We start from the raw sequence: 25,880 nt of genomic DNA on the forward strand, positions 1-25,880 counted from the left end.
GCAACGCCTCACACACCCAACTGTCAAGTTCGCCACGTCCGTCAGGGAAAAGCACGGGGCGTCAGGAGGCCTGGAGCAGGGCGGACCGTGCCCGCCGGCTGGTACGTAGGGGATGTCACAGGTCCGGGCCCAACCTCAGCAGCTTAATACAGACCACTTTTCACACACATCCAAATCAAAGCAGGTGTTCCTGAGCGGCAGGCAGCTCCCCTGGGAGAGGCAAGAGGCGAGAATGTGGGAAGATCCCACCGGGGACCTTTGCCGGCCAGGCCGGAAGGGCTCTCGTCGCTTCTGCTCATGTTCCACTGGCTGGAAACCGACCCCTACGCCGGGGCGCCGGGTAACGCAGCACCACCCCGTGCCCAGCCACCGGGGAAGAGGTCTGGTGAGCATCCAGGCTCACCCTGGCGTGGGGGACATGACATTTGAGCTGAGTGTGGACGAGCGAGTGGAACCTGACCAGGCGGGGAGGAGATGGGAGTAGTCAGACAGCAGCACCCACTTCCTCCCACCTCCCCTCCTGCCGGCCTTTGGGGGGCCACCTGCCCCGACCCAGCAGGACACCGAGATGGGCTGTAACCCGCCAACCAGCTAGGCAGAACAAGGGTTTCATCGCCTTAAATGGTTTTGAGCCAATGAAGCTGTATTCCCTTAAAAAGACAGACAGTCCATGTGTAGACCATAGGATTTGTGGACAGATACGCAATTGGCCCCAAAGCTGTGCTGATGTGAGGAGAGGAACATTCATGCTCAAAAGTTTCCAGAACCAGGTAGAACCCAGGTCTCCATCGGTGCAGGGGTGGACATTTGCAGCATGGTTCACAGTGGCGTGAGGCACAGACTCCTACGAGTTCCCCAGAGTTTTTAAAGGACTGCTTCACCTTTTGAATCAGGAGTTGCAAAGTCCAGTAAAGAATGGTCCTTGTGGATAAGCACAAAGTCAAGCGATGGTGATCTAATGGGATTTGTGAAGGGATTCGCTCCCCGACATGAATGGCCCCTGCGTCCCTGCCCTCTGGTGGTTCAGTGGCAGGGACTGCGCCATGAGATGCCAATCCCAAAGGAGCTCGCCACCAGGGCCTTCTGTCATGCGCAGGCCATGCAAGAGATCCATGGGAAGGGTTTAAACGAAGCAGTGGGCGCCATGATGTACCGCACCATCACCCTCACTGGGGAAGTCCTGGAGGAGTTCAAGGCCTTGGAGCGTAATCGTGCCAATAGACAGTGGCTACGACAACGTGGACATCGAGGCTGCTGGCGAGCCTGGCATTGCCGTGTGCAATAGCTCGTCAGCAGCGGAAGAAGAGACCGCAGATTCCACCATCTGCCACATCTTCAACCTGTGCCGGCAGAATATGTGGCTGCACCAGGCGCTGGGGGAAGGCATGTGGCCAGAACGTGGAGCAGATCTGCAAGGTGGCCTCCAGGGAGCCCGCATCCCTGGGGAGTCTCTGGGCCTCACTGGCTTGATCGCATGGGGCAGGTGGTTGTGGTTGAAGCCAAGGCCTTTGGATTCAGCGTCCTGTTTTATGACCCCTACTTGCAGGGTGGTACAGAGCAGTCCCTGGGCATGCAGAGGATCTACATGCTGCAGGACTTGCTGTATACGAGCGACTGTGTCTCCTTGCACCATTATCTCAATGAACACACCCACCACCTTGTGAATGACTTTACTGTAAAGCAGACGAGGCAAGGGGCACTCCTAGAGAATGTGGCCCATGGGGGGCTGGTGAACGAGAGAGCCTTAGCCCAAGCCCTCAAGGAAGGAAGAATCCAAGGGGCGGCCCCTGATGTGCACGAGCTGGAGACTTTGAGCTTTGCTCAGGGCCCACTGAAAGATGCACCAAATCTAATCTGTACATTCCGCACTGCTTGGTGCATTGAGCAAGCATCGCTAGAGGTGAGGGAGGCAGCTGCTACTGAGATCTGTCGAGCAATCACAAGTCGCATCCCAGAAAGCTTAAGAAACTGTGTCAACAAGGTTTTGCTACCACAGCTCCTTGGTCAGTAACAGATGAGCAAGCAATTCATCCAGAGCTCACGCGTGCCACATACAGACACCCACCAGCACCGTGGGGGTGTCTCCGGGAGGCCTCCTGCGGCCACAGAAGGGATCAACCCTGGAGGCATCCCAGTGACCCACAACCTCCCCATGGAGGCACACCCTTCCCAAGCTCCTTCTCCCAACCAGCCCGCAAAACACAAAACACGGGGACAGTCGAGAGCTCCCCAACGAGCAACAGCACAGAAGGTCAAAAGGTAACAATTCAGATAAACCTGGGACCAGGAGACAGAGAAAAATTGATGAACTAAGAGAAAAAGATTTGATGCAGTCTTTTTAACTGCTGGACATAATGCATCACTGACGTTGTAGTGCTAGAGCTACAAAAGCGCTAGAAACCGAGGTGTGGGAAAACTGAAGTTGTCTGCTTCTGAAAGCACCAAAAGACTAGGACAGGATTTATTAATGACCAACCTCTGTTGTTGTGTGCTGAGTTTTTCATGTGTATCAAATCATAACAAATAAATAGATCTTTTTCCCTTATGAGTCCCTTGGGCACAGCAGATCCTGAGCACCTTGCTCCAGGTGTTGCGCTGAGAGTTCCAAACATCAAAATAAAATATATAAAAAAGGAAACCCCCTCATCCTATGATTTGCTCCTTTGGTCCATGGGGGCCGGTTATCTCTTTCGCTAACAGGAAGATTAATTTACTACACAATGGGGAGAAAGGCGTTGGCCTGTGCTAGACCACTGCAAGCAGAGGGTGGAAGATGGTAAAGGCCCCTGTCCGGGAGTGCCTCTCCCGCATCAGAACTGTGTACTGAGCGGGCACGGTGGCTGAAGTTCAGTGGCACCCTCTGATGATGCAAAAAACAAACAAACAAACAAAAGCATTAAGTTTCACAAGCTGTTTGTACCCAAATATATTTTGCATATGTTTGGCACAGCTATTTTATTGAGTGGGAAGTCTTGAACTTAAAAGGGTTCAAGAAGAAGAACGTTCCATTTCTTTATGTCTCAGGAAACACTTTTTATGGTAACTTGTCAGATTGCCTATGAACAAAGCCACTTTTTTAGACATTGATAAAGTCTTTCCTTCACGTGGTATTTTACACAAGAGCACTTCAGATTGTTATTAGATGTGACTGATTTTAACAAATCCTATTAGATTTGGATCAACTAGTTACGTTATATTCATAGTTTTTTGTGAATCATCACCTTTTTGTTTTAAAAGATGGCCTGTTTTGAGCCTTTGTGTAGGTACATTCCTGTTTTTATGACCAAAAAAAAAAAAAAAACTTTTAAAAACTGTCTCAAACAGAAAAATAATGGCTATCAGAAGTATGTTTTGTTTTAGTGTGTTACCATTACTGTATTTGTTTATTGTAAAGGTGGACATTCAGTGTTCAGTGCAGTTTTCAATAAAATGTAACAAAAAAAAAAAGAGCTCTCAGGCAGAAGGAACAACACACGCCAGACGCCTGAGACAGGGTGACAAGACATACACCAAGAGCTGAAGACAGCCAGTGGGGCGGGATCTCAAAGAACGAGGGAAAGAGTGTGACACAAGGGGGCCGAAAAGGTTGGCAGGGCCGGGATCACCAGCTCCCTGGAGTCACGTGAGGGACTGGGCTTTTATCCCTGCAGCACTGGATAACCACGAAGGGTTTCAAGCAGGCATCTGCTGTGACTAGGTTTGCATCTGGAGAGGAGCATGTCCTATCAGAGCATCGCAAGCCATTGATTACAGGGACTGGGTCAGGGATGCTCACATGATGCAATCAGACCCTGGGATTCAGGTTCCCTTCGCCAATGAGACTTGATTCCCAGGAGGATCTAGGCTGGAGCTGTTGCAGCCATATTAGCACTATGAGGGGAAAGCCTATCACAGAGTAAAGCCAACATGCAGAAGTGCAGAGCTGAGAGACAACACAGAGAAACCAGATCCTGGTGACAGTATTTGAGCCCCTGGATCAAGCTGGACCTGAAGCCTACATGAACACTTTTGTTAAGTGAGCCAACAAATACCCTTTTTCCTTAAGCCAGTTTGAGTTGGATTTACTGTCCGTTCCTCGGAGTGGGTAAACTCCAGACTGATTCAGAGAATGAGGAAAAAGTCAAGGATGACAGATAGGTTTTCAAGTACTACAATTCATGGTTTCTCATAATAAAGCAATATTATAAGGCATGATAAAAAATAATATATAATATAGTTATCCACAGCAATAATTAGTTTTGTGAAGTAGATGATAATTCTTATAATATTGTCATGAACTGAATAATCAATGGGCTCCTGCTGCCCCTGTCTGCCACCTGAGTTCAGCCTGGGTGGTGGCTGGCAAGATGCCTGATGCTCCAGGGAAATTATAAATTAGTTACACATGAAATGTGTAGGTTGCGGCAGCTGAGCGGCCCCATATAGGGGAACCTGAATGCTCCTGCTACAGTGGTTTTGTTCCCTATTGTATGGTATAAAACCACAGGCTTTGATTGATATATTGTTTGGTAGTTGGGTTTTTGTTTTTGTTTGTATTTTGCAATAAACCCTTTCAGGAGCAAGAAACATTTTAAAAGTCCACGTTTAACTAAAAATTAAGCTCTGACTTTCCATTCCTCAAAGTCGATTATGAAAGTGAAACTTCCATAAAATACTTGACTCACTTTCCACCAAGGGGACAACAGAGAGAACACTAACCACAAAACGGATGACAGTTCTGCTTCAGAAACAACCCATCTATCTCAGAGTTAGAATTATGTTAAGTAGACTGTGCCCCCAAAATGAGTTAACATGTGCAGCTGCAACAGTAGGTTTGCATATCACTCTGTGAATCATGACTCTTCATTTAGATCAAATAACTTTTTCTACATTATTTTCACTCTTTATTATTAATTCCAAGTTTTCTTGTACTCCTCAGAAAAGCAAATCCATTGCTGTTATTGTGTTGGCTCCACTGGCTAAAGATTTATTCCATAATTGATGCCACTTGGTATCAGGGTCATCAGGTGGTTCCATTTTTTTTATCCAATTCACGGAGTCAAAATAAAGGTTTTGGAAGTTCATTCTGTCCAAAGTGAAAAACTGACACTATCCTGAATGTTATCATATATACAGTTGCAAAGTTTCACAATGCAGGCATTTTATTTTTGCAATGAGAATACTCATATCAAGTTTGATGGAGGAAGGCATGAAGGCACTAAACATTCTTATTAAATTAAGACCCCCATGGAGCAGAAATGCACTTGGAATTGGTTGTGGTACACACAAAGTTAATCAGTTCATCCAAAGAAGCTGTAAAATTCTCCCAATTGAATTAGAAATCAAAATTGTCAAAAAAATTACAAATAATTTTCATATAAAGTAATTGAACTATTGAATTTTCGTGACAAAACTCATGTTGAATACAAAAAAAGTACTTTGGCAGGAAAGTAACCATGCTTTTCTCTGCCTCCCTCACCAGCTGGAGTTTGGAACTGTTTGAGCCTTTGCAGATCCCCTTCGTAAATCCATTTAAGTATCCTACAGTGACACGGAACTTTTAAGAAACAATCCTCTAAACTTTGGTACATTTTATTCAAATTCAGTTTAAAATCTCGAGTCAGGTATTCAGGGACTGAAGCGCCAAAAAAAAATCTTCACCTTTGGGGCTTTTTTTTTTTTTTAGCAATTTATAAATGTTACAAAGTTGCAAACAGGAAGACACGGAAATGCATTCCTATGGAAGCAGTAGAAGAACTGAACAAAGTAATAATGACAGTTCAAATGAGTAAATTCCGTAATTGCACTTTGACATATCTCGACTTGTGACCAAACAAAAAAAATCTTGAGGTAACGCTCATTTTTAATTTATATTCCGAATATTAATATAAAGAATTGAGAAGGCCAGTATTTTGCAGCAACCACAGGGGTCTGCAAGCCCTCAAAATGACGTCACTGCAAGGCAACAGCTTGCCACACCGATGGCTCTGGACCTCAGTTTCCCCTTCTGGACTGTCTCCAGAGTCCCTTCCGGTTCTGACCGTGAAGGATACTATAGCCCCGCCCTCCCGGCATCCCCTGGGGCAGCCGCACGCCCTCCCCACCGGCGCACGCGCACCCACCGGCGCCGGGCACCGCCTCGCTCGTGCACGCGCACCCCTTCCACCAGTCCGCTCGCTCACGCACGCGCGCCCACGCTCCCGCCACTTCGCTCACGCACGCGCACCCACGGCGCCCCTCTCCCGGCAGGCCCGCTCGCTCACGCACGCGCACTCGCACTCGCTCCCCTCGGACGCCCGTTCGCGGGTCTCGCGGCCCGGGTCCGGTTCTCCGAGCTTGGCGCCCTGAGCTTCGCGCTCGCGGGCCCGCGGCGAGTCGGCGCCGGGCGGAGGGCGGGGCGGGCTGGCGGGCGGGCCGCGTCGGGAGGGCCGGGCCCGCGGGCTGCGGCGCCGCTGGAACTGGCGCTGGCGCTGGCGGAGGCGCCATGGAGGCCGGGCCGGGGCCGGAGTCGGCGGTGCCGAGCTCGCAGCGGGACCCGGAGCTGGGCCAGGCGCGGGGCGCGAGCCCGGAGCGGCGGGCGGCAGGCACTCCGACCCTGGCGGAGTTCGCGGCGCTGCACGGCCCGGCACTGCGCGCCTCGGGGGTCCCCGAGCGGTACTGGGGCCGCCTCCTGCACAAGCTGGAGCACGAGGTGCGGGCCGGGGCGACGCGGAGCGGGGAGACCCCCGGGCTCCTCCTGAGGAGAGCCGGGGAGGCCCGGGTGGAGCGCCCTGGGCGCCGCTGCGGGGACGGGCGTGGTCTGCGGAGGGCCCTGGGCCGTGGCCGGTTGCGGCGGGCGGTGGAGAGGCAGGGAGGCCGCCTGGAGCGCACGTGCCGCTGAGCTGTGGGAGGGAGGCCGCGCGGAGAAGTCTGGAGAGGGCATTTCAGGGCGCGAGAAGTCTGTGCCGAGGTGGGGAGGTCTTGGTGGGAAGCCGGGGGGGTGTCCCGCTCCGTGGAGGCTGGAGAAGCCGGCAGAGATTTGATGCTGTGGAGTCACGCGGAGTGTCGGAGACCTGGCCTCCTTGGCAGTTTAGGAGTCCTCTAGGGTCAGAGGCCTGTCGTGTGGCCCGCATCCTGCCAGGGCCCCGGCCAGGACAGAGCTCCACCGGGAACTGGAGCTAAATCGAGCTTCGGCTCTTATTGTGTGCCGGGTCCTGTGAGGAATCAGCATCAGGAAGAGGAAATGCCTCTCACCCGGCCGGGCTGACTCCACTCCCGTGCTGGCTCCCAGCCCCTGCCCCTGTCAGGGAGAGGGGAAGAAGCCGGTGAGTGCGTGTAACCCACCGTTCACTGAGCACTTTCCTGGTTCTTCAGTTGACGGGAACCTCTTGTCACCACGTTTTGGAGATGAGAGAAAAGCGAGGCTGCAGGATATAGAGGAGATTAAGAAAAAATGAAAAAAGGAGTCCAGATGCTTCTAGTTTGTCGCTTTTTGTGGTGAAGGCTCGGCTCTGCTCCTCAGCCTGCTCTAACCTGGCCTCCACGGGGCTCCTGCTGGTCCTGGGTGAGGCATGGATGCTGGTTTTGGGGGGTTGCCAGAGTGCCCCACAGGCTTTTTCCTTGGTTGGAACCAGACTCCCCTAAAGGGGCCTGCCTCCCAGGGGCGAGACAAAGCAGCTAAGTTCTGAAGGTGTGGGTGACGAGTGGAACCCCACAGCCAAGTGTGTGCCAGGCCAGGAACTCTGGGTCCCGGAGCCTGGCTGCGGAAAAGTTCCTACCACTCTTAAGACACCGTTTCTATATTTGCAAAATCCAGGATTGTACCAGAGAACTTCCAGCTCAAACACACATAGATGCTCTAACACTGTGCCGTTTCAGTGGCACCTCAGTGTGAAACCTGTTTTGTAACAGTGAATTTCCTTTACCTGTATGATATACCCTCCATCCTGCCAGCGTTTCCTGAGGACTCACTCCAGACCCAGGCCTGTGCTGGGGGTGAAAGGGATGCTGGCAGTTTTTAGTGAGGATTAAATGTCCTCGTGTGCTGGGCAGAAGCAGCCCAGAGTGCCACCACCCCGGCTCCAGCCCAGCCAGCCCCCATCAGCAGTAAACCCTCAGGCAGGTGGCTCAGTCTCCACCTGTGTCACGGCCCGGTGAGGCCATCCCATCCCACCCCACGGACGTGCTTGAGATTGGATGGTGGCATGAGGAATGAACTTCAGCCAGCGCCCAGCACGTAGCTGGCAGTCCCTGGGGCATCCCCTCTGCCCCAGTCACCCTTCTGCAGGCCGCCCTGGCCATGTTGCTCTCCTGAGGGGCAGAAAGTTTTTTCTTGATCCTCCCTAGCAGTTACAGAAAGCTCTGAGTCACTGCTTTGCCAGACACAAACCTGCAGCCATTATTCCCCAGCGAAACCTCCTGCCCCTGCAGGCCGGGCGTGGGGGTGGGGCCCTCTGGCCCAGAAGGCACCTGCTGATAGAAGAGGGGGGCCTTTTCGACTCCGCCCCTTGGGTGACCCTGGAGCCCTGACGTGGACAAAATTGTTTCCCTTGGAAAGCACAGGGAGTGTTTTAAAAATGTTTCAACTCTTGTGCCTGCGTGTACCTCCCAGTTGAAAAAGCCCTCCCTTCATTATCACACAAGACGCCCCTCCCGTCCATCCTGAAGGGATTGTGGTCACCCCCACAGCATAATGAGGGGAGGCCAAGCCAGGCCTCTCTGGTCAGGTTTTGGAGGGCAGACTGGGATCTGGTGCCCAAGGTGTGAATTCCAGCTCTCTCAGCCTCTTTCCTTGTCTGTAAACTGGGAGGGAAGGTCATGGCCATCTGGGGCTGCTGTGAGGGCGTGTCCCAAAAAGTACCTGAGCTCCCTTGTCTCCCAGGTGAGCCTGGCCCTCTGGAGACCACCCCCAGCCAGCCTGCTCCCCTGCCCCCCAGCCCTCCCTCTCCCAGGCCTTTGCTCTGGCAACCCCCCCACCCCTCCTGTTCAAGCCTGCCCCTTCCAAGCTCACCTCTGATTGTGGCCCCAAAAAGTCTTCCCAGGCCCTCTCGGCCCCAGAACCATTTACCTAACTCTACCCAACTCACCTTGGGCAGGGGCAGGGGGGTGCATGAGGGATTCACCCTCATACCCTAGGTGCCCAGTCCCACCTGCTGCTTCTCAGCAAATAAGCAGCTGGTTTCCACTGTTGGGATGAATTTCTGTGAAACATAGGAGAATATTTAACAGAGTAATAAAAAAGAGGTTTTAGAGGGGTACCAGCCCTTGTTGAGCCCCCGCTGTAAGATAGATACGGTAGATGATACCCACCTTCACAGGTGAGGAAAGTGAGTCTCAGAGAAGCATAATGTTACCGAGTGTCGTGGCCTGTTCCAAGCATTTGTCATGGGGCAGCCCCGTGTGTGTGTGTGTGTGTGTGTGTGTGTGTGTGTGTGTGTGTGTTTGTGTGTGTGTGTGTGTGTGTGTGTGTGTAACTTGTGGGTCTGCTGCCCGTGTGTGTGTGTGTGTGTGTGTGTGTGTGTGTGTGTGTGTGTTACTTGTGGGTCTGCCCTAGGCTAGCCTGAGACTGACAGAATGAGGGGGCATCACCACAGGGGGTTCCGCCTGACTCCAGAGCACCCAAGAAGCCAAACTGCCACCGTCCCAGCTGCTGCTCTGGGGGCTGGCGGGGTGGTCAGAGGAGGCTCTGGGGCCCTGTGCCCCACACCCCACCCCAGGATGGACTGGTTTTTCTGATGAAAGGAAAACGGGTGACCCTGGCCACCCTCTGCTTTCTGGGCCCCGTTTCCCCATAAAGCAAGGGGGCTGGACCAAATTAACTGCCACCTGCTGGCACGTGCCGCCATTTCCCTGGGTGCCATCCCGTGGGGTAAGAGGAATAAAGGGGCTCAGGTAGCAGTGGGGTCCATTAGGTCCAAGTTCTGACTGGTTCTCCAGGACCCTCGGCTCCCCCGCCTGCAAGAGAGTGGGGGTGGCTTGGGAGGGCTGCTCCTCTGGAGGAGCTGACTGTTCTGGAGGCCTGGACGGCAGGGCTGGGGCAGGATGTCCCGCCAGCACCCCCTGCTGACCTGTGCTTTGGCCCCCAGGTTTTCGACGCTGGGGAGATGTTTGGGATAATGCAAGTGGAGGAAGTGGAAGAGGATGAGAACGAGGATGAGGAGGTGCGGGAAGTGCGGAGGAAGCAGCCCAACCCCGGGGGCGAGCTCTGCTTCAAGGTCATTGTTACCAATGAAAACGGGCTCCGGGCGGCTGACCCCAACAGGTAGGAGTCGGAGGCCGGTGGCTGCTGTCTGCACAGCTACCCTCAGGGCTCGGTTTCCTTTAGCAGTTTCACCAAGATCCTCATTGCTGGGGAAAGCATGATGGCAGGCGTTCCTGCACCTCCTTTGTGCCAGGCATTGTCCGTTGAGTCTTCCAGACAGCCCATGACGGGCATGCAGCTCACTGAGTCCCCACCTGGGCTTCCGGGCAGCCTCTGCCCCAGTGTGATAACTCCCCATTTCAGTCATGCTTTATCCCAGCCCAAGAGAGGTTCCTCCGTGGTCTCACCAGTCTGGGGCCCCACGCCAAAGGTGTCACATGTTCTGATTTTGCCGATGAGAAAACAGATGCAGGAAGGGCTTGCCAAGCTCACACAGCTGGTTAATGGCGCAGCTGGGGAGGGGTGTAGGAATAGGGCAGGGGCTTTTCTGAGATCCCCAGGTCCTCTCTCCAGTCTTGCTGAATCTGAATCTCTGAAGGTGGGGCCCAGGAAGCCATATTTAAAAGATCTCCTGGTGCTTTTGCCTGGGAAGCATGAGGTCTGGTGAGTTCCTCAGATAAAGGGACTGAGGCCCGGAGCAGGCCTGGACCTCATCCAAGGCCACAGGATAGCCGGGGGCAGAGCTCAGACTGGGCCCACGCTTCTGTCCCCTAGGGACAGCTCTCCACTCGAGTTTGTCAAAACCTCCAGGAAGAAACCCAATAGCCCCTGAGTGTCACAGGGCTTCTGGGTCCACACGTAGCCCCTCAGGAAGGGTCTGGCTGCCGGCTTGGGAGTTTTGCCCACCTCCTTTAGCCCCAAGCAGCAGGATTGGCCACACAAGTGATGACAGCCGGACAGGGACCCCCCACACATACTCTTGGATCAGAAGCGGAGGGGCTCGTTAAATTCAGTGCAGTGAACCCATGTGTGCGCCTGCTCTGTTGCTCCTCGCCCAGGGCTGGCTCAGGCCCAGGTACAGGTGAGTCAGCACAGCAGCCACCTGAGGAGCGCACGGTGGAGCTCACAGTCAGCCTCAGTCCCACTCACACTCACTCACACACACACAGCTCCCATCAGGCGGGGAGGGATGACTGGGGATCCAGGGCCCTGGCTTTGAAGCCCAAGGTGTGATTCCAGCCCTCCAAGACTCTCTTTTCTAATCTCTAAACTAGAAGGGAAGGTCGTGGCCTCCTGAGGCTGCTGTGGGAGTTTCAGTAAAACTTAATGCAAGCTCTGTTCATGTGCTTCACACCCAAGAAGCTCCCAGAAAGCGTCAGGGCTCCCTTGTCTCCCAGATGAGCCAGGCCCCAGAATACCACCCGCAGCCGGCCCATCTCCTTCGCCCCCAGCCCTCCCTCTCCTGGGCCTTCCTCCTCCAGGCCTTTGCCCTCTGTGCCCTCTCTGGCAGCCCGGCCCCCGTCAGCCCCTCCGGCCTCCTCCTCCACACCTGCCTCTGGACACCTGCCCAGGGTCACTCCGTGGGGCCAGCCCTGAAGGCCTGGTGCTCTTGCCTGCATCTTACAGCTTCCCAGCCAGAAACTTTGAGCACAAGGGTGGGAGTAGATAAATAGACTTTTATTTTAGGATATTTTTATACACACGAACAGAAAAATAAAAGCAACGCAAGCGTGAGTTATGTTGAAAGGAGTACTTTTGCTCTCACCACCCAGCCTGAGGACTAGAATGCTGCTATTCCTTTCATTTTAAAAGGGGAGCAAAGTTGTAGGGTCAGGAGGGGCCACTAGCCTTGTGTCTCTGGAGCCTCCTAAGCTAGCAAGGCCCTGGGAAGGGCTTCAGGGAGGGTTCTCTGTCCTGGAGGAGCAGGGGGAGGCATGACCCAGGCCTGTAACTGGGCACCCTCCTTGTCGTCCGCCAGTTTCCCCGGGTGTCCCAGGGACTGTGCTGCTGGAAGTGGTTTCCTCCCAGGGAACCAAGCGGTGAGGACTGTGGGTTTCTGGGCACTTAGGGACTTGAAGCTCCTCCGTAGAAAGGTCTGGATCCTTGCACAGAAGGTTCCGGAAGTCCAGGGTGCACGTGAGCTGCATACAGCGACTCCTTTGAGCACCTGCCCACCACCAGCCTCCCAGCACGTGGGGCCTTCACTTTGGCTGAGATCCTACTGGGTGCCGGGCCTGCAGGTAGCAAGACAGGAGAACACCTCCACCCTCTGGCAGGTCAGAGTCCAGCTGGGGATACATTCTTTATCACAGGTTCTTAAGGTACAGCCAGCATGTAGCATGTTTTGTCTCATTTAATGCCCACACCAGCCCAGGGGGGTGAGGTGGGTGCATATTGCCCCCTTTCAAAGGTTTGCAGAGAATAACTTGTCTGAGGCCACACAGTTAGTGGTCACAGAGCTGGGAGCTCAGCCCACACCCACCAGCCTCCACAGCAGCCTCTGTGGCGCTGGGGGAGACCGAGTCTCAGACAGGCTGGTGCCAAGTCCGGGCCCCCACCCGAGTTACCCAGTGCCGCCTTCACCCGCCTCTCCCTACTGATCCCCACTCATGGTGCCTGCAGGATGCTCACGCCGCCTCTCCCTGTGCCCCCAGCATCTTCCTCGTGGACCACGCCTGGACGTACCGCGTGGAGCATGCCCGCCAGCAGCTGCAGCAGACACCAGGGCTCCTGCACCGCATGGCCAACCTGATGGGCGTCGCATTCCACGGCGAGCTGCCCAGCATGGAGGCTGTGGACCTGGTGCTGGAGGAGATGTGGAAGTTCAACCAGACCTACCAGCTGGCCCACGGGGTGAGCAGGAGGCCGGGCCCATGGGGCAGGGGCAGGGCAGACCCATAGGCCTTCACGGCCCTGTGCTGGCAGACGAGCTGGGGAGCCCAGGAGAGTGAATCCGTCTTCTCCCATGGCCCTCACTCCCCAAGGCCTCGCCACAGGCACAGGGGCTCTGGACCAGGGGCCGGCGCCTCTCCCAGCCCCCTGTAGCTAGGACACGGTCAGATCCTGTCACCCTCTTTTGAAAGGCCCTCCATGGTTCCTCGCCACCCTCAGGAGGAGAGTTGAGCCCCTTCAGTACTTGTCCTTGGGTCTCCAGCACCCAACCCTGCTGGCCTCCCAGTCTCACCCTCTGTGCTCCAGCCCTTCGGGACTTTCAGTATGGGGAGACAAATACTTAGGTCTGTGATCTCAGTTTATATGCCACCGCCTCCAGGCAGCCTTCCCCCAGTATACCAAAAAAGCAAACATACGTGTGGTGGATGGATAGACAAGAGTTGCTGTGTGTGCCCTGCCTGCAGACGGCTGAGGAGAAGGTCCCGGTGTGGTACATCATGGACGAGTTTGGCTCACGGATCCAGCACTCAGACGTGCCCAGCTTTGCCACCGCGCCCTTCTTCTACATGCCACAGCAAGTAGCCTACACGCTGCTGTGGCCCCTGAGGGATCTGGACACAGGCGGTAAGTCAGCCTCACACTACCCCAAAGGGCCTGGGGCCCGTGTCCCGCCTGCCACCCTCTGATGGGTGTGTCCCGCTGCAGATGAGGTGACCCGGGACTTTGCCTACGGAGAGACTGACCCTCTGATCCGGAAGTGCATGCTGCTGCCCTGGGCACCTGCCGACCTGCTGGACCTCAGCTCCTCCACCCCTGAGCTGCCCGACGAGTACTACCAGGTGCGATAGCCTCCGCCTCCCTCCCCAGGGCCCCTTTGCTAGGGTGGCTTCTGGAACCTTCTCTATCCAGTCACCCTGTGTTATTGACACCAGCTGGGTACCAGGCCTGGAGCTGGTTACTGTAGGAGATAGAGAAAAGTTTGGGGTGCATTTGAGAGATGAGGGACTCAGCTCAGAGGGTGAAAATGAGCTGCTTCTGGCCTCAGGCCTGGTGCTGGGGAGGTCAGAGTTGCTGGCAGTCACTGTGGCCCTTTCTCGCGTGAGGGCTCTCCTTGGACTAGGAGGAAAGTGTGGGCCATGGAGTTGAACTTGCCGTGAATCCCTGCCATGTTCCCTCATGACCTGCCTTTAGGCACTGTGTCATGTGAAGACACTGTCCTTGAGCACCAGAGAGTGATAACTCCAGGACCCGGCTGGCCCCTCAGATGAGCTCACCTGGGCGAGAGTTAATTTAGAGACCTAGTACATGGGGCAGCCACTGGAGCAGGGCAGGGCTAGGGAGCAGCGGGTCAGGGTGAGGCCTGAGGCAAACAAGCTGGACCCTGGGGAACACAGCCACTGCCCAAACCAGGCAGGGCCCTGCAGGGGCTAGGAGCGTGACTCCCCTGGCACCCCTCCCTCCTCTGCCCTCAGCTCTCTGGCCACCGTTCCCAGTGATTGGGCCCAATTGAAAACCTGCTGGTGAGGAGCCTACGCTTAAGGCTTCAGGGGCTTTCTCTGGGGTAATCCTCACAACTACCTTACAGCATAGGCTTAGCTTTGATTTAATTTTCTTGATGAGGAAACCAACGCATAGAGATGCCAAGTAACTTGCCAAAGGTCACACAGCTGGTGGGAGAATTGGAGTCCAAAACAGGGGGCCCTGCCAGCGTGTGGGCAGAGGCTACAGACCTTGCCCCACGGAGTTTGATGTTGCCCTGCCTGCCCCCGGCTCATCAGACACTCGATCCCCACGCCTCCAAGGGTTGTCAGAAGGATTAGACAAGTTAACCCAAGTTAGAGCAGGAAGCACGCGTAGTGTCAGCTGTTTCTGTGAGTGCTGCTGATTGGGAGGGGCCGGGCTGCAGCAGGGGTCCTGCTGGCACCGAATGAGGTTTAAGTCGGTGGCAATTGAACCAACCATCCCGAATCCCTGATCTCAATTCAGGGGTGTGCGTCAGTGCCTCCTCACGTGCCCACACCCAATGGTGCTTCGTAAACGATCGACTGAACGAGTTGGTGACCGCCTTTATGAATGCAGAGGGCAAGGCTTAGGAATGGCTAGGGAGCAGACACTTCCTGGTGTTGACTTTGTCTTCTAATGGCACGTAAACCAAAATGAGTACGTTTTCTTGGGAAGCTGGGTACTGGCCAGGAGGAAAAGGAGAAAAGACAAGCCAGACCCTCCGTGTCTGAAGTATCCTGGTGGCTTTTCCCTGTTTGACCCATCTGAGCCCTGGGAGCTGCCTGGGTCCATTAGCCAACACCGGTTAACAGATGACTCCAAATTAGCAGACGTTTGTCATCACATACAAGTTGGGATGTGGCTGGTCTAGGTGAGCTGTCTCGGGGTCTGTCATGAGGTTTTGGTCAAGCTCTCAGCCAGAGCTGCCGCTGTCTGAGGCCCGACTGGGGCGAGAGGCCCCACGTCCATGGCACCTGCTCACTCACCTGACAACAGGCGCTGGCCGTGGGAGGGGGCCGTGGTTCCCAAAACATGGTGTTTGGCCTTTCCTCAAGCAAGTGATCTGAGAGCGAACAAGAGAAACGTGTTCTTTTACAATTCAAAAACCAAACTTCCAAAATCAGGGTGTCGGCAGGGTCAGTTCCCTCGGAGGCTCTGAAGGAGAGTCTGTTCCGTGCCCCTCTCCTGGCTTCTGGTGGCCTCGCTGCCGGCCCCCCGTCTTCACGTGGCCTTCCTCCTTGTATTTCTTTGTGTCCTCTCCTCTTAAAAGAACATCGGGCTTGGGGCCTGTCCTAATCCAGTGTCATCTCTAGATCCTTAACCGAGCGCGTCTTCAAAGACTATTTCCAAATAAGGTCACATTTGTAGGTTCTGAATTTGAGGGGGGATACTGATCAACCCACTGCAACAGACATGGCTCCTTCTCTTGGGGCATCCAAGAGCTTCGAGCCCCCGGATCCTGTCTATGGAGTGGCTGGGTTTCCCGCCCAGCACTGGTTTTGTCCTGGGAGGCTGTTCCTCGCTGCCTGGCATGTGCCTGATGGAGGTGCGGCTGTGGTACAGTCTCAGGACGGGGGGTGAGCAGAGGCCCCGGATGCTGGCGAGCGAGCGGCAGCCGTGAGCCCTGTGATGCCCGTGGAAGGTTCTACCTGAGGACTGGGGTGTGTGTCCAGGGTTGCTGGGCAGGTGTGTGCCCCACGAATTCCTGTAAGCCTGCTGCCCCGGGCTGGGAGGCATGTGTTCATTTGTTTCCATTCTGTCTCTGGCGTGTCTCCTCCTAGGCCATTCTGGAGGAAAACAAGGAGAAACTGCCACTTCCCATCAGTCCGGCCCCGTGTTCTCACGACCGCGTCTTCAAGTAGGTGGCCCCACTCTTGTGCCATGACCTCTGAGGTCACCTTCCTCGCGCTCACCGTGGTCCCCGCGGCTCCTCAGACAGGACGTGGCACAGAGCAGGCTCTCAGGATTTGTCGACTGTGTCTGGGGAGCTTGTAGTCTGGGTGTGACACTGGCAGAAATGCCCAGGGTGGGGCTCCTGGGATCCACAGAAAATGCTGTAGAAAGTGGGAGGGGATGGGCAGGGCTCCTGCACACAGGGCCTTTTAAATGTCCCCTTGAGAAATAGGAACAGGCCATGAACACATTGGGGGTGGGGACCGGCACTTGAGGCGGCCAGGTGGGCCTGACACTGGTCCCACTTCCCCGTCCTCCAGAAGCAGGAGGTCCTAGCCCTGGCAGCCTCTCTTGGGCACCACTCTGCTCACCCGGGTGTGAGGGCACTCACTGGGTCCTGGAGATGAAACGCCAGCCAGGCTGGTACCCCCAGCCCCACCCGGAGGCCGGGAGAGCCTGCGTTGGCTGAGGGGTGCAGGGCGGCTCAAAGAGGCTCCAGGGCTGCAAGAAGGGGCCGTTCCTGACACCTGCAGGTGTGGGCTGGAGGGTTCCGTAAGCTCAGGCCAGCAAGTCAAGGCTGGACCCCATGCGGCAGCAGACACAATGGCTGTGGCTGGGTGTCACGCCCCGTTATGGACGAGGAAGTGGACATGCAGGGAGCAGCACCTGTCTGCTGGAGAGCCAAGGGCTCAGGAGGTTTCTCAGGGGAGCCACCAGGAGGGACAGCAGGCCACCCCTCCCCGAGTTCCTGTCTCCTACTTCTGTCACACCTTCCCTTGCCCACATCACCGTCCGGTCCCCTGCAGGGCTTGCTGCCTCCAGCCTTTCCCCTGCAGACCCCCAGAGCACCTGCCCTTGGGCTGCCCAAACCTGGCCACCTCGGAACAGGCAACACGCTCCACTCCACCCTCCACCACCTTCCACCGGGTCCCAGGGGCTCCTCGCCTCTGCCCAGAGTGGGCCTCAGGTGTGGGCGAGAGCCCATGTGTGGGTCCCAGCAGGCCCTGCTGCTTCCAGAGAACTCTCCTGGGCACGATTCCCTGCTCTCTTTTATAGCCACATGGGAGGAAAGAATGGGCATTTGTATGTTAAAAACTGAAACTATCCCGTCTAGTCCTCATGACAGATGTGGGGTTGACGCCGTTGTCCCATCTTACGGGTGCAAGATCTAAGGTGTGGAGGAGTGAGCTGTCCCATCCCTCAGCAAACAGGCTTGGGGGGCAGGGGGTCTATACCCGGTTCTTTCTGCCTCCAGGACTCTGGAGTCAGGGTTCTTGCCGCCCTCGCCTCAGTGTCCTCGGCTTTAAAGTGGGGTTGGGAGCCGCTGAGCCCCGGGGCCCATCTCGGAGCTCCTGCTTTAGGAGTCCAGGTGGGTGGAGCAGGGGAGCTGGGAGCCCAGCTCAGCTCAGACCCTCCGCAGGGTCTACACCGACGTCCAGCAGGTGCTGAGCAGCCTGACCCACCCACGCTTCGCCTTCACCCCGAGCGAGGCCGAGGCCGACGTGCTCTACAGCTTCTCACACTTCAAGGACTACAGGTGAGGGGCCCCTCCTCGTCCCGGGCCCTGGGGGTCCCCCGCCTGCCCCAGAGCCCCCGCCTCCCTCTGAGCCGGCCATGCCCTAACCCGGCCCTGCAGGAGGCTCAGCCAGGAGAGGCCGAACGTGCTGCTGAACCAGTTCCCCTGCGAGAACCTGCTGACAGTGAAGGACTGCCTGGCCTCCATCGCCCGCCGGGCGGGGGGCCCCGAGGGCCCGCCTTGGCTGCCCCGCACCTTCAACCTGCGCACCGAGCTGCCCCAGTTCATCAGCTACTTCCAGCAGCGGGAGCAGCGGTAAGAGGAATGGGGCTGGTGGGCCAAGAAGCCAGGGACAGGGCGCCCCGTCAGGCCCCCACCTGTCCCCAGCCTCCCCGCCAGGCCTGCTCCTCGCTGAGCATCAGCTGCAGGGGCGGTGGGACATGGTGCAGTTATACTTGTACCCCTACTTGTGCTGTATGCCCCCTTCCCAGCTATTGTACAGCTGGGCTCTCCAGCCAGGAGGCAGCCCCCTTGGCGCTGGCTACTCCCCGGGGCCCGTCCTCCATGCCTCCTCCATGCCTCCTCCGTGGCTCTTCCCTGGGTGCTCCTCGCTACACAGTCCTGGGAGACGTTCCCCGAGGGCAGGCCCTGGCATGCTCAGCACCCCCACTTCCATCCCAGGGGCGAGGACAACCACTGGATCTGCAAGCCCTGGAACCTGGCACGCAGCCTGGACACCCACGTCACCAAGCACCTGGGCAGTGTTATCCGGCACCGCGAGAGCGCCCCCAAGGTGGGACCCCGGCTCCTCATCGGGCAGGGGGTGGGGGGGCAGACCAGGGCACGTGGCCGGATCAGAGTCACAGCCCAGCACCAAGGGGGCGGGGTGGGTCCGGACCTGGGTGAGGGGTCCAGGTGATCCCCCGTTTGTAGGGGAGGAGGTGAGGCTCTGGAGGGTCAGTGGGGACTCAGGGTCCCTCAGCTCCCGGGATGGCCCCACCAAGCTCCTTCCCCTGTGCTGAGGCTGCGGGGGCCATGTGAGAATTCAGGCCCGAGGAGGTGCCTCCAGCCGAGCCTTCTGCGTGTCTGCCTTCCAAGCCTGTCAAGTTCCCTGCCCTGCGCTGCCCAGTGGTCCTGGGAGGAACGGGGCACTGGGGGCGGGGGTGAGGCCCCAGGAGGCCTGCAGGGTACTTCAGAGGCAGTGTGGAGGGACACAAAGTTAGATCCCAGGGCCGCTTTTATCGCCGTGCTGGCAGGACACATGCCGAAAAATCAGCAATTGTGGGGAACCCCAGCAGTCAGACAGGAGTGGGTGGAATCATGGGTGAGAACGTATATTCAATTCTCAAAACCTAGAAAATGGTAGCCTTTTTTTCCTACAATTAAAAGGTTACAGTCAGTACAAAGGATTTGTCACAACCTGGATAAGGGTTTGTAAAGGCAGAAAAAGTGCAGTGCGGCTGCGGCTGGGCCATTCCCACTCCGGGTTCAAAGAGGCCTCTGCAGATACGAGGAAGAGGCGGCCCTGCTCGGGGAGCCGTGTGTTCCGGAGCCCAGTGCTGGGGGTAGGGGCAGCAGGCAGCACCCCATGTCTCTGTGATGTGATAGTGGTGTGGGGTGTCCCATGCCCAAGGGGTGAGGTGCCCCCTGCCTGTCCTGCCCCAGGTGAGTTGGAGCCCGTCTGTCTCCCCCAGGTGGTGTCGAAGTACATCGAGAGCCCCGTCCTGTTCCTGCGGGAAGATGTGGGCCTGGTCAAGTTTGACATCCGCTACGTCGTGCTGCTGCGATCGGTGAAGCCGCTGAAGCTGTTCGTGTACGACGTGTTCTGGCTGCGGTTCTCCAACCGGTAACTGCGGGGCAGGCTGGCCGGGTCCGCGGGCCAGGGCGCTGGGCCACGGGGCCTCTCTTTTACTTGCAAGCTGAGAACCGGGGTTGAAGTTCCTTTGCCCTTCCTTTCCCACCACCCAACCTGCCACAACCATCTTCCCGAGTGTTAAATGGGCGATAGTCCTGGCCCTGCCTGCTTCAGAGCAAGTTTCTGTATCCACCACCATAGTGGTTTATAAAATAAGACGTTCTGGTGTCAAAACCACAGTTGTTCTATGGTTTCCCTGTTAGCGGGTCACTCACCTGACCACACTCGGAGAGGGCCTTGGCGCCCCCTCCCCACTTGCCCAGAGAAGGAACCAAGGCCGGGGCAGCTGCAGCTCTGCCGCAGTGGCCTCCCCCCACCTGCCTGCACCTGGGAGGCTGGATCTGGCCACTTTCCACGGGGCTCGAGCAGCTGCTCAGGAGCCCGTGGGTGACCGTCTGCTCATCCTCCAGGCCCTTCGCGCTCAACGACCTGGACGACTACGAGAAGCACTTCACCGTCATGAACTACGACCCGGATGTGGTCCTCAAGCAGGTAGGGGCTGCATGGAGCTCGGAGCAGGCCTCTGCCCCCTGCCCAGACCCACACCCTGACAGGGCCGTGCTTGGTCTTCTATGGAGCCCAGGCAGGCAGGTTATTTAAATCTATCTTTCAAAAACACCTTTCAAGATAACTGTGATATGCTGCGCTCCTAAACCTGTGCAGTCCTAAGGCTCCCTCCCCCCAGGGTGACACACATGCATCTAGATCCGCTCCTTTTTTTTATTTAGAGGAGTTGTAGGTTTACATAAGAATCATGCATAAAAGACTTCCTGTATATTGCTGTTAACTCCTCGCATCATCGTGGTCCCCTTGTGACAGCTGATAGAAGAAAGAACATTTTTATAATTGTACCATTCACTGTGGTCTGTGGTTTAACTTGGGGTTCACTGTGTTTCCTGCAAGGTTTTTAATTATTACTTTTATCCTAGTAACATATATAGAACCTAAAATGTCCCCTTTTTATCCTAGTCAAATATGTAGTTCAGTGCTGTTAATTACGTTCACAATGTTGTGCTACCGTCACCACCATCCGTTACCAAAACTTTTCCATTAGCCCAAATAGAAAACCCACCCTAGCCCCTAGTAACCTGTGTTCTGGTTTCTGACTCAGTGAGTTTGCTTATTCTGATTATTTCATATCAGTGAGGTCAAACAGTATTTGTCCCTTTGTGTCTGGTTTATTTCACCAACGTGCTGTCTTCAGAGTTCATCGCTGTTGTCACATATATCAGGACTTCATTCCTTTTTATGGCTGAATACTATTCCAATGTATGGATATACATGTATATACCATATTTTGTCTATCCATTCATCTGTTGATGGATATTTGGGTTTCTTCCATCTTTTGGCAATTGTGAATAATGCCACTGTGAGCATCAGTGTGAAAATTGATGTTCGAGTCCTGCTTACAGTTTTTTTGGTTAGGTACCAAGAAGTGGGATTGCCAGGTCATATTGTAATTCTGTACTTTCTGAGGAACCATCAAACTGTCTTCCACAATGGCTGTACCATTTTACTTTACTGTCTCTCCACGTTCTTCCAACACTTGTTATTTCCAGTTTTTTAAATAGTGGCCATTCTAGTGGGTGTAAAATAGAATCATATAGTGGTTTTCATTTGCATTTCCCTAATGGCTAATGATGTTGAGCATATTCTCATGTGCTTTTTGGCCATTTGTATATCTTTGGAGAAATGCTGTTCAAGTCTTTTGCCTGTTTTTTAATTGGGTTGTTGGTCTTTTTGTTGAGTTGTAGGATTTCTTTATTTGTTCTGGATATTAAACCTTATCAGATATATGGTTTCCAGGTATTTTCTCCCATTCTGTAGGTTGTCTTTTCACTTTCTTGTTAATGTCCTTTGATGCATAAAAGTTCTTAATTTTGATGAAGTCCGCTATATCTGTTTTTTTCTTTTCTTGCTCATGCATTTCCTAACATAAGGTCCTGCGGTTGCTTCCCTATGTTTTCTTCTGGGCGTTTTATAGTTCTGGTTCTTACACTTAGGTCTCTGATCCATTTTAAGTTGAATTTCTAATGTGGTGTGAGGCAGGGGTCCACCCGCATTCTCTTGCATATGGACATCCGATTTTCCCGGCACCCTTTCTTGAAGAGACTATTCTTTCCCCATTTAGTGGACTTGGCACCCTTGTCAAAAATCAGTTGGCCAGAAATGTGAGGGTTGATTTCTGAATGTTCTGTTTGATTCCATTGGTCTCTATATCTGTCTTTGTGCCAGTACTGTGCTGTTTTGATTATTATGGCTTTGTAGTAAGTTTTAAGATTGAGAAGTGCGAGTCCTCCAACTAAGTTCTTTTTCAAAATGGCTTTGGCTGTACCGGGCCTTTATTTACGCTTCCACATAAATTTGATAATTGGCTTTTCCATTTCTGCAAAGAAGGCTTTTGGAATTTCTACTGGGATTGCCTTGAAAATCTGTGAGTTGCTTTGACTAGAATTGACATCTTAACAATATTTAGTCTTCTAATCCAGGAACACAGAATGCCCTTCCGTTTATTTAGGTCTTCTTTGTTTTCTTTTAGCAATGTTTTATAGTTTTCTGTATGCAAGTTCCTTACATCCTTGGATAGATTTATTTCTAGATATTTGATTCTTTTAGTTGCTATTGTAAATAGAGTTTCATTCGTGATTTATTCTTTAGATAGTTCATATCTTGTGTATAGAAACACTGCTGATTTTTACATGCTGGTCTTGTACCCCACCACTTTGTTGAATTAATTGGTTAGTTCTAGTAGCTTTGTTATGGATTTTTCAGGACTTTTTATATGTAGGATCATATCATCTGCAAATAGAAAAACTTTCACTCTTCCTTTCCAATTTCTTTTCCTTCCCCGTATCTGTTACAGGTGCATTATGACGAGTTCATCCCTGAGTTTGAGAAACAGTATCCGGAGTTTCCCTGGAAGGATGTGCAGGTGAGTCCTCAGAGGCTGCCCCCTCACCCCTGTAGACTGGCATTGGACACAGGGATGGTAGGTGGGTGGGTGGGGGTCTTTGCCTCTTCTGAATGGTCTTCCTCAGACCATCCTCCCCAGACTACTAGGGGCCCATGTGGGGTATTGGAGGGGACTCCACAGAGGGACATCTGGAGAGACATTCAGCGCACACTTGGAACAGCCCAAGGGCAAGGGCGCTACCTTTCCTAGGAATTGCCATGTGGCTGCAGGGTCGGGGTGGGAGTAGGGGCTGGTCTCCCGATCGTAGCCTGGCCTGAGTACTCTGCCCGCACTGAGCCTCCTCGGTGCAGCGTGGAGCCCAGAAGCTCTGAGGAAAGGACACACACCAGGTCTGCAGTGGGCTGCGCTGGGGGTGGATGTCAGGAAGGGACACAGGGCAGGTACTGGGCAGAAAAGCCCGCAGCCTGGTCGAGAGTCACGAAGCACGTAGGAGGCACTGGGCTCAGGAAGGAGCCACGGGCCCGGATCAGGAAGCCGACGGGAGGGGCTGACCTGACGAGCAAAGCCCTGCAGGCCCCTGACTCTGCCTGCCGCGGTCCCTAGGCCGGAATCTTCCAGGCCTTCACGGAGCTGTTCCAGGTGGCGTGTGCCAAGCCTGCGCCCCTTGGCCTATGCGACTACCCCTCGTCCCGGGCTGTGTATGCCATCGACCTCATGCTGAAGTGGGACGTCCGTCCAGATGGTGAGAAGGCTGCACGTCTCCATCCCCAGCCCCATTCGCCCACAACAGATGCTCTAGCTTCCTCCCCACCCTCCAACCCCAGCAGGTGCCACCCAGGGCCTTCTAACCCAGTCTTCTGGCTCAAGAAAGCTGAGGGCCTGTGTCTGGGGAGGCTCACGTTAGGGGAAACGGCATGCAGGGCAGAGTGCAGAGGGGAAGGGGTGGCCCTGCGGTGTGCTAGGAAAGCACGCAAAGGGGAGCCCTGGGTGCAAGGCCTGGCTGGGCCATGCTGGGTTCCAAGGTACCAAGGCCTTGCCTGGGCCCAAGCCTTCCCACTGGGCACTGCCTCTCTGCCTCTCTGACCAACCAGAACATCTAAATTGGTGTGTGATGCTTTCATGCCATCCCCAGAGCCAGGCCACTGAGCTCTAGGCCCTGCCCTGCCGCAGTCACGTGACAGGTGGTCACTGTGGCCCCCGGATCCTGTCCAAGAGCCTTCCCGGGGTCCACCCAGCTCCTCCCAGGAGTGAGAGGCCCTGACACGCCGTCACGCCCCCACCTGTTTCTTCCATCCAGGGAAGCGAGTCATGCAGCCGCAGATCCTGGAGGTGAACTTCAACCCCGACTGCGAGCGGGCCTGCAAGTTCCACCCGGCCTTCTTCAACGACGTCTTCAGCACCTTGTTTCTGGACGAGCCCAGCCGCGTCACCCACCTGGCCTAGGCGCCCCCGGCCCTCGCCTTGTGCCCCGGGCAGGTTCCAGCTCCGTTCTCTGAGCTGCTTCTGCCCGGCCCCTCCTCCCCACCTCCCAGTCGCAGCCCTCGTCCTGAAGCCTCAGCCCTCCCCAGCCATCACCGGCTTCAGCTGCCGAGCCCGACCCTGGCCCCCTGTGGGCTCTGCTCACCCCCGTGGGTCAGAAGCGGGAGCAGGACCAGGTCTGCAGGGGCGAGCACCTCCCGAGGCCCTGTCCCCTCCCCCACCCCCGTCTGTGCCGTTAGCTCCAGCTCAGCCAAGTGCTTTATCCCAGACGTCAAGTGAGTTCAGTTACTGGGCAGCCATGTTTCCAGAGGCCTTTAGCAAAAGGGGTTCATGGGATGTGACGAGGCGTTCCCCAGGAACAGAGGTCCAAGGGAAGTGTCTGCTCTTGGGAATGGGGTCCCAAACTCTGCCTGCAGGCCCTGTGTGACCAGGGTCCCCAGAGTGCCTGGGTGGAGGCTCTGCTTGCCAACCCACCACAAACCAGCCTTACTGCTGTGCCCGGCTCAACCGGAGCCTTCACCAGCAAGCCTCCCGTTAAATCCCGGGACAGGAAGCCCACCACCTTCTGTTGTCCCTTCCATTCCACGAGGGCAGGCCCGGCCTCTGGGTCACAGACCCTGACGTTGGAAGTGGCCTGTCAGGTCCCGTGGTCCCGGTGCTCCCCCTGCCCCTGAGCACTCCGGTGGTTTCCCCCTCATCTGGGATTCACTGGGATGCTCCAACGTGGGCAGCTGAGAGCAAGCTTTGGCTCCCGGCTCTAAGCAGGGGACGGCCGAGCAACAGTGCCAGGCTGCACCTTAGTTGGTCCCGAGGAGAACATGGTGTTGAAGTCAGACGCCCTCTCCCACTGGGGTCTAGGTGTTGCATTCTCATCATTTTAATAAGTGGGAGGAAAATGTGAGAACACTAGTTTTCTCCTTAACTTTCTTCTGCCATTTGGAGTCGGCGCCCACATTTCTTGGGTGGCAGCTGGCAGTGGGGCTGACCCCTGGCCTCGGCAGGGTGGGGCGTGCTGGCAGTTTGTCTCATTTTGAAGCTAAGAAGTCGTCCTTGTAGCACATCTGGCCTCCCGACCTGCCTCTGGCTCCTCCCTGCGGACGAGCGCCTCGCCCCTTCTGATGGGAGCTTCCCCCTGCAGCTAGAGGGGTCCCATCTGTCACTGCCACCCTTCCTTCCTCAGGGCTTTCTCGGCGACTGCCCGTGTGGACGCCTCATCCCTGGTTTTCTCCTCGGGAAAGTTGCCGACGCCCCAAGTCCCTGACGGCCCTCATCTTGATTTGTGCTGCAATAAAGGATGCCTTCTTCCCTTATGCTGGCCTCCCCCTCTCTGGGGACCCTGGACCCACAGGCTTGACATGCTGGTGCAGCTGTGTGGAACCTGCTGGCCGGTGAGGAAAACCCCAAGGAGGAAGACGTGGGCATTAGGGGATGGGAGAAGCCACGAGATGGCGTTGAGGCCTCTGAGTCCCCTGCCCCGGGCCTGAGCGCCTGGCACGGGTTCTGTTCCAGAGCAGGGTGTAGTGGGGAGGGATGCAGAGCTGAGGCCGGTCCCAGGGTGCCTTCAGGCCAAGGAATTGGTTCTCTCTGTGTCTGTTTCCCTGCAGAGCGGGTGCAGTGAAGGGGGTGTCCGACTCCCACCTGCAGACCTCACGGGGCGCCAGGAGGGCTC

General features: G+C 55.5%; 1 protein-coding gene and 1 pseudogene across 2 annotated transcripts; both read left to right on the top strand.

The window, feature by feature from the left end:
- Positions 1 to 978: 978 nt before the first annotated feature.
- Positions 979 to 6,327, top strand: LOC119542521 (annotated as a pseudogene).
- TTLL12 (tubulin tyrosine ligase like 12) lies at positions 6,167 to 25,521 on the top strand. 2 transcript variants are annotated; one of them, XM_037845626.1, is made up of 14 exons: positions 6,167 to 6,670; positions 10,044 to 10,219; positions 12,754 to 12,952; positions 13,456 to 13,615; positions 13,697 to 13,830; positions 16,276 to 16,352; positions 17,808 to 17,924; positions 18,024 to 18,218; positions 18,585 to 18,696; positions 19,598 to 19,749; positions 20,229 to 20,310; positions 22,682 to 22,750; positions 23,336 to 23,474; positions 24,030 to 25,521. In XM_037845626.1, exons 1-14 carry the CDS (start codon positions 6,464 to 6,466, stop codon positions 24,173 to 24,175), a joined length of 1,965 nt encoding a protein of 654 aa, XP_037701554.1. In that variant the 5' UTR covers positions 6,167 to 6,463; the 3' UTR covers positions 24,176 to 25,521. The 2 variants fall into 2 exon arrangements, with proteins under 2 accessions (XP_037701554.1, XP_037701555.1); XM_037845627.1 differs by lacking the exon at positions 6,167 to 6,670 and adding an exon at positions 6,945 to 8,076.
- The last annotated feature ends 359 nt before the right edge of the window (positions 25,522 to 25,880 follow it).

Source organism: Choloepus didactylus, chromosome 8 (genome assembly GCF_015220235.1).
Source record: "Choloepus didactylus isolate mChoDid1 chromosome 8, mChoDid1.pri, whole genome shotgun sequence".
NCBI lineage: Eukaryota > Metazoa > Chordata > Mammalia > Pilosa > Megalonychidae > Choloepus > Choloepus didactylus.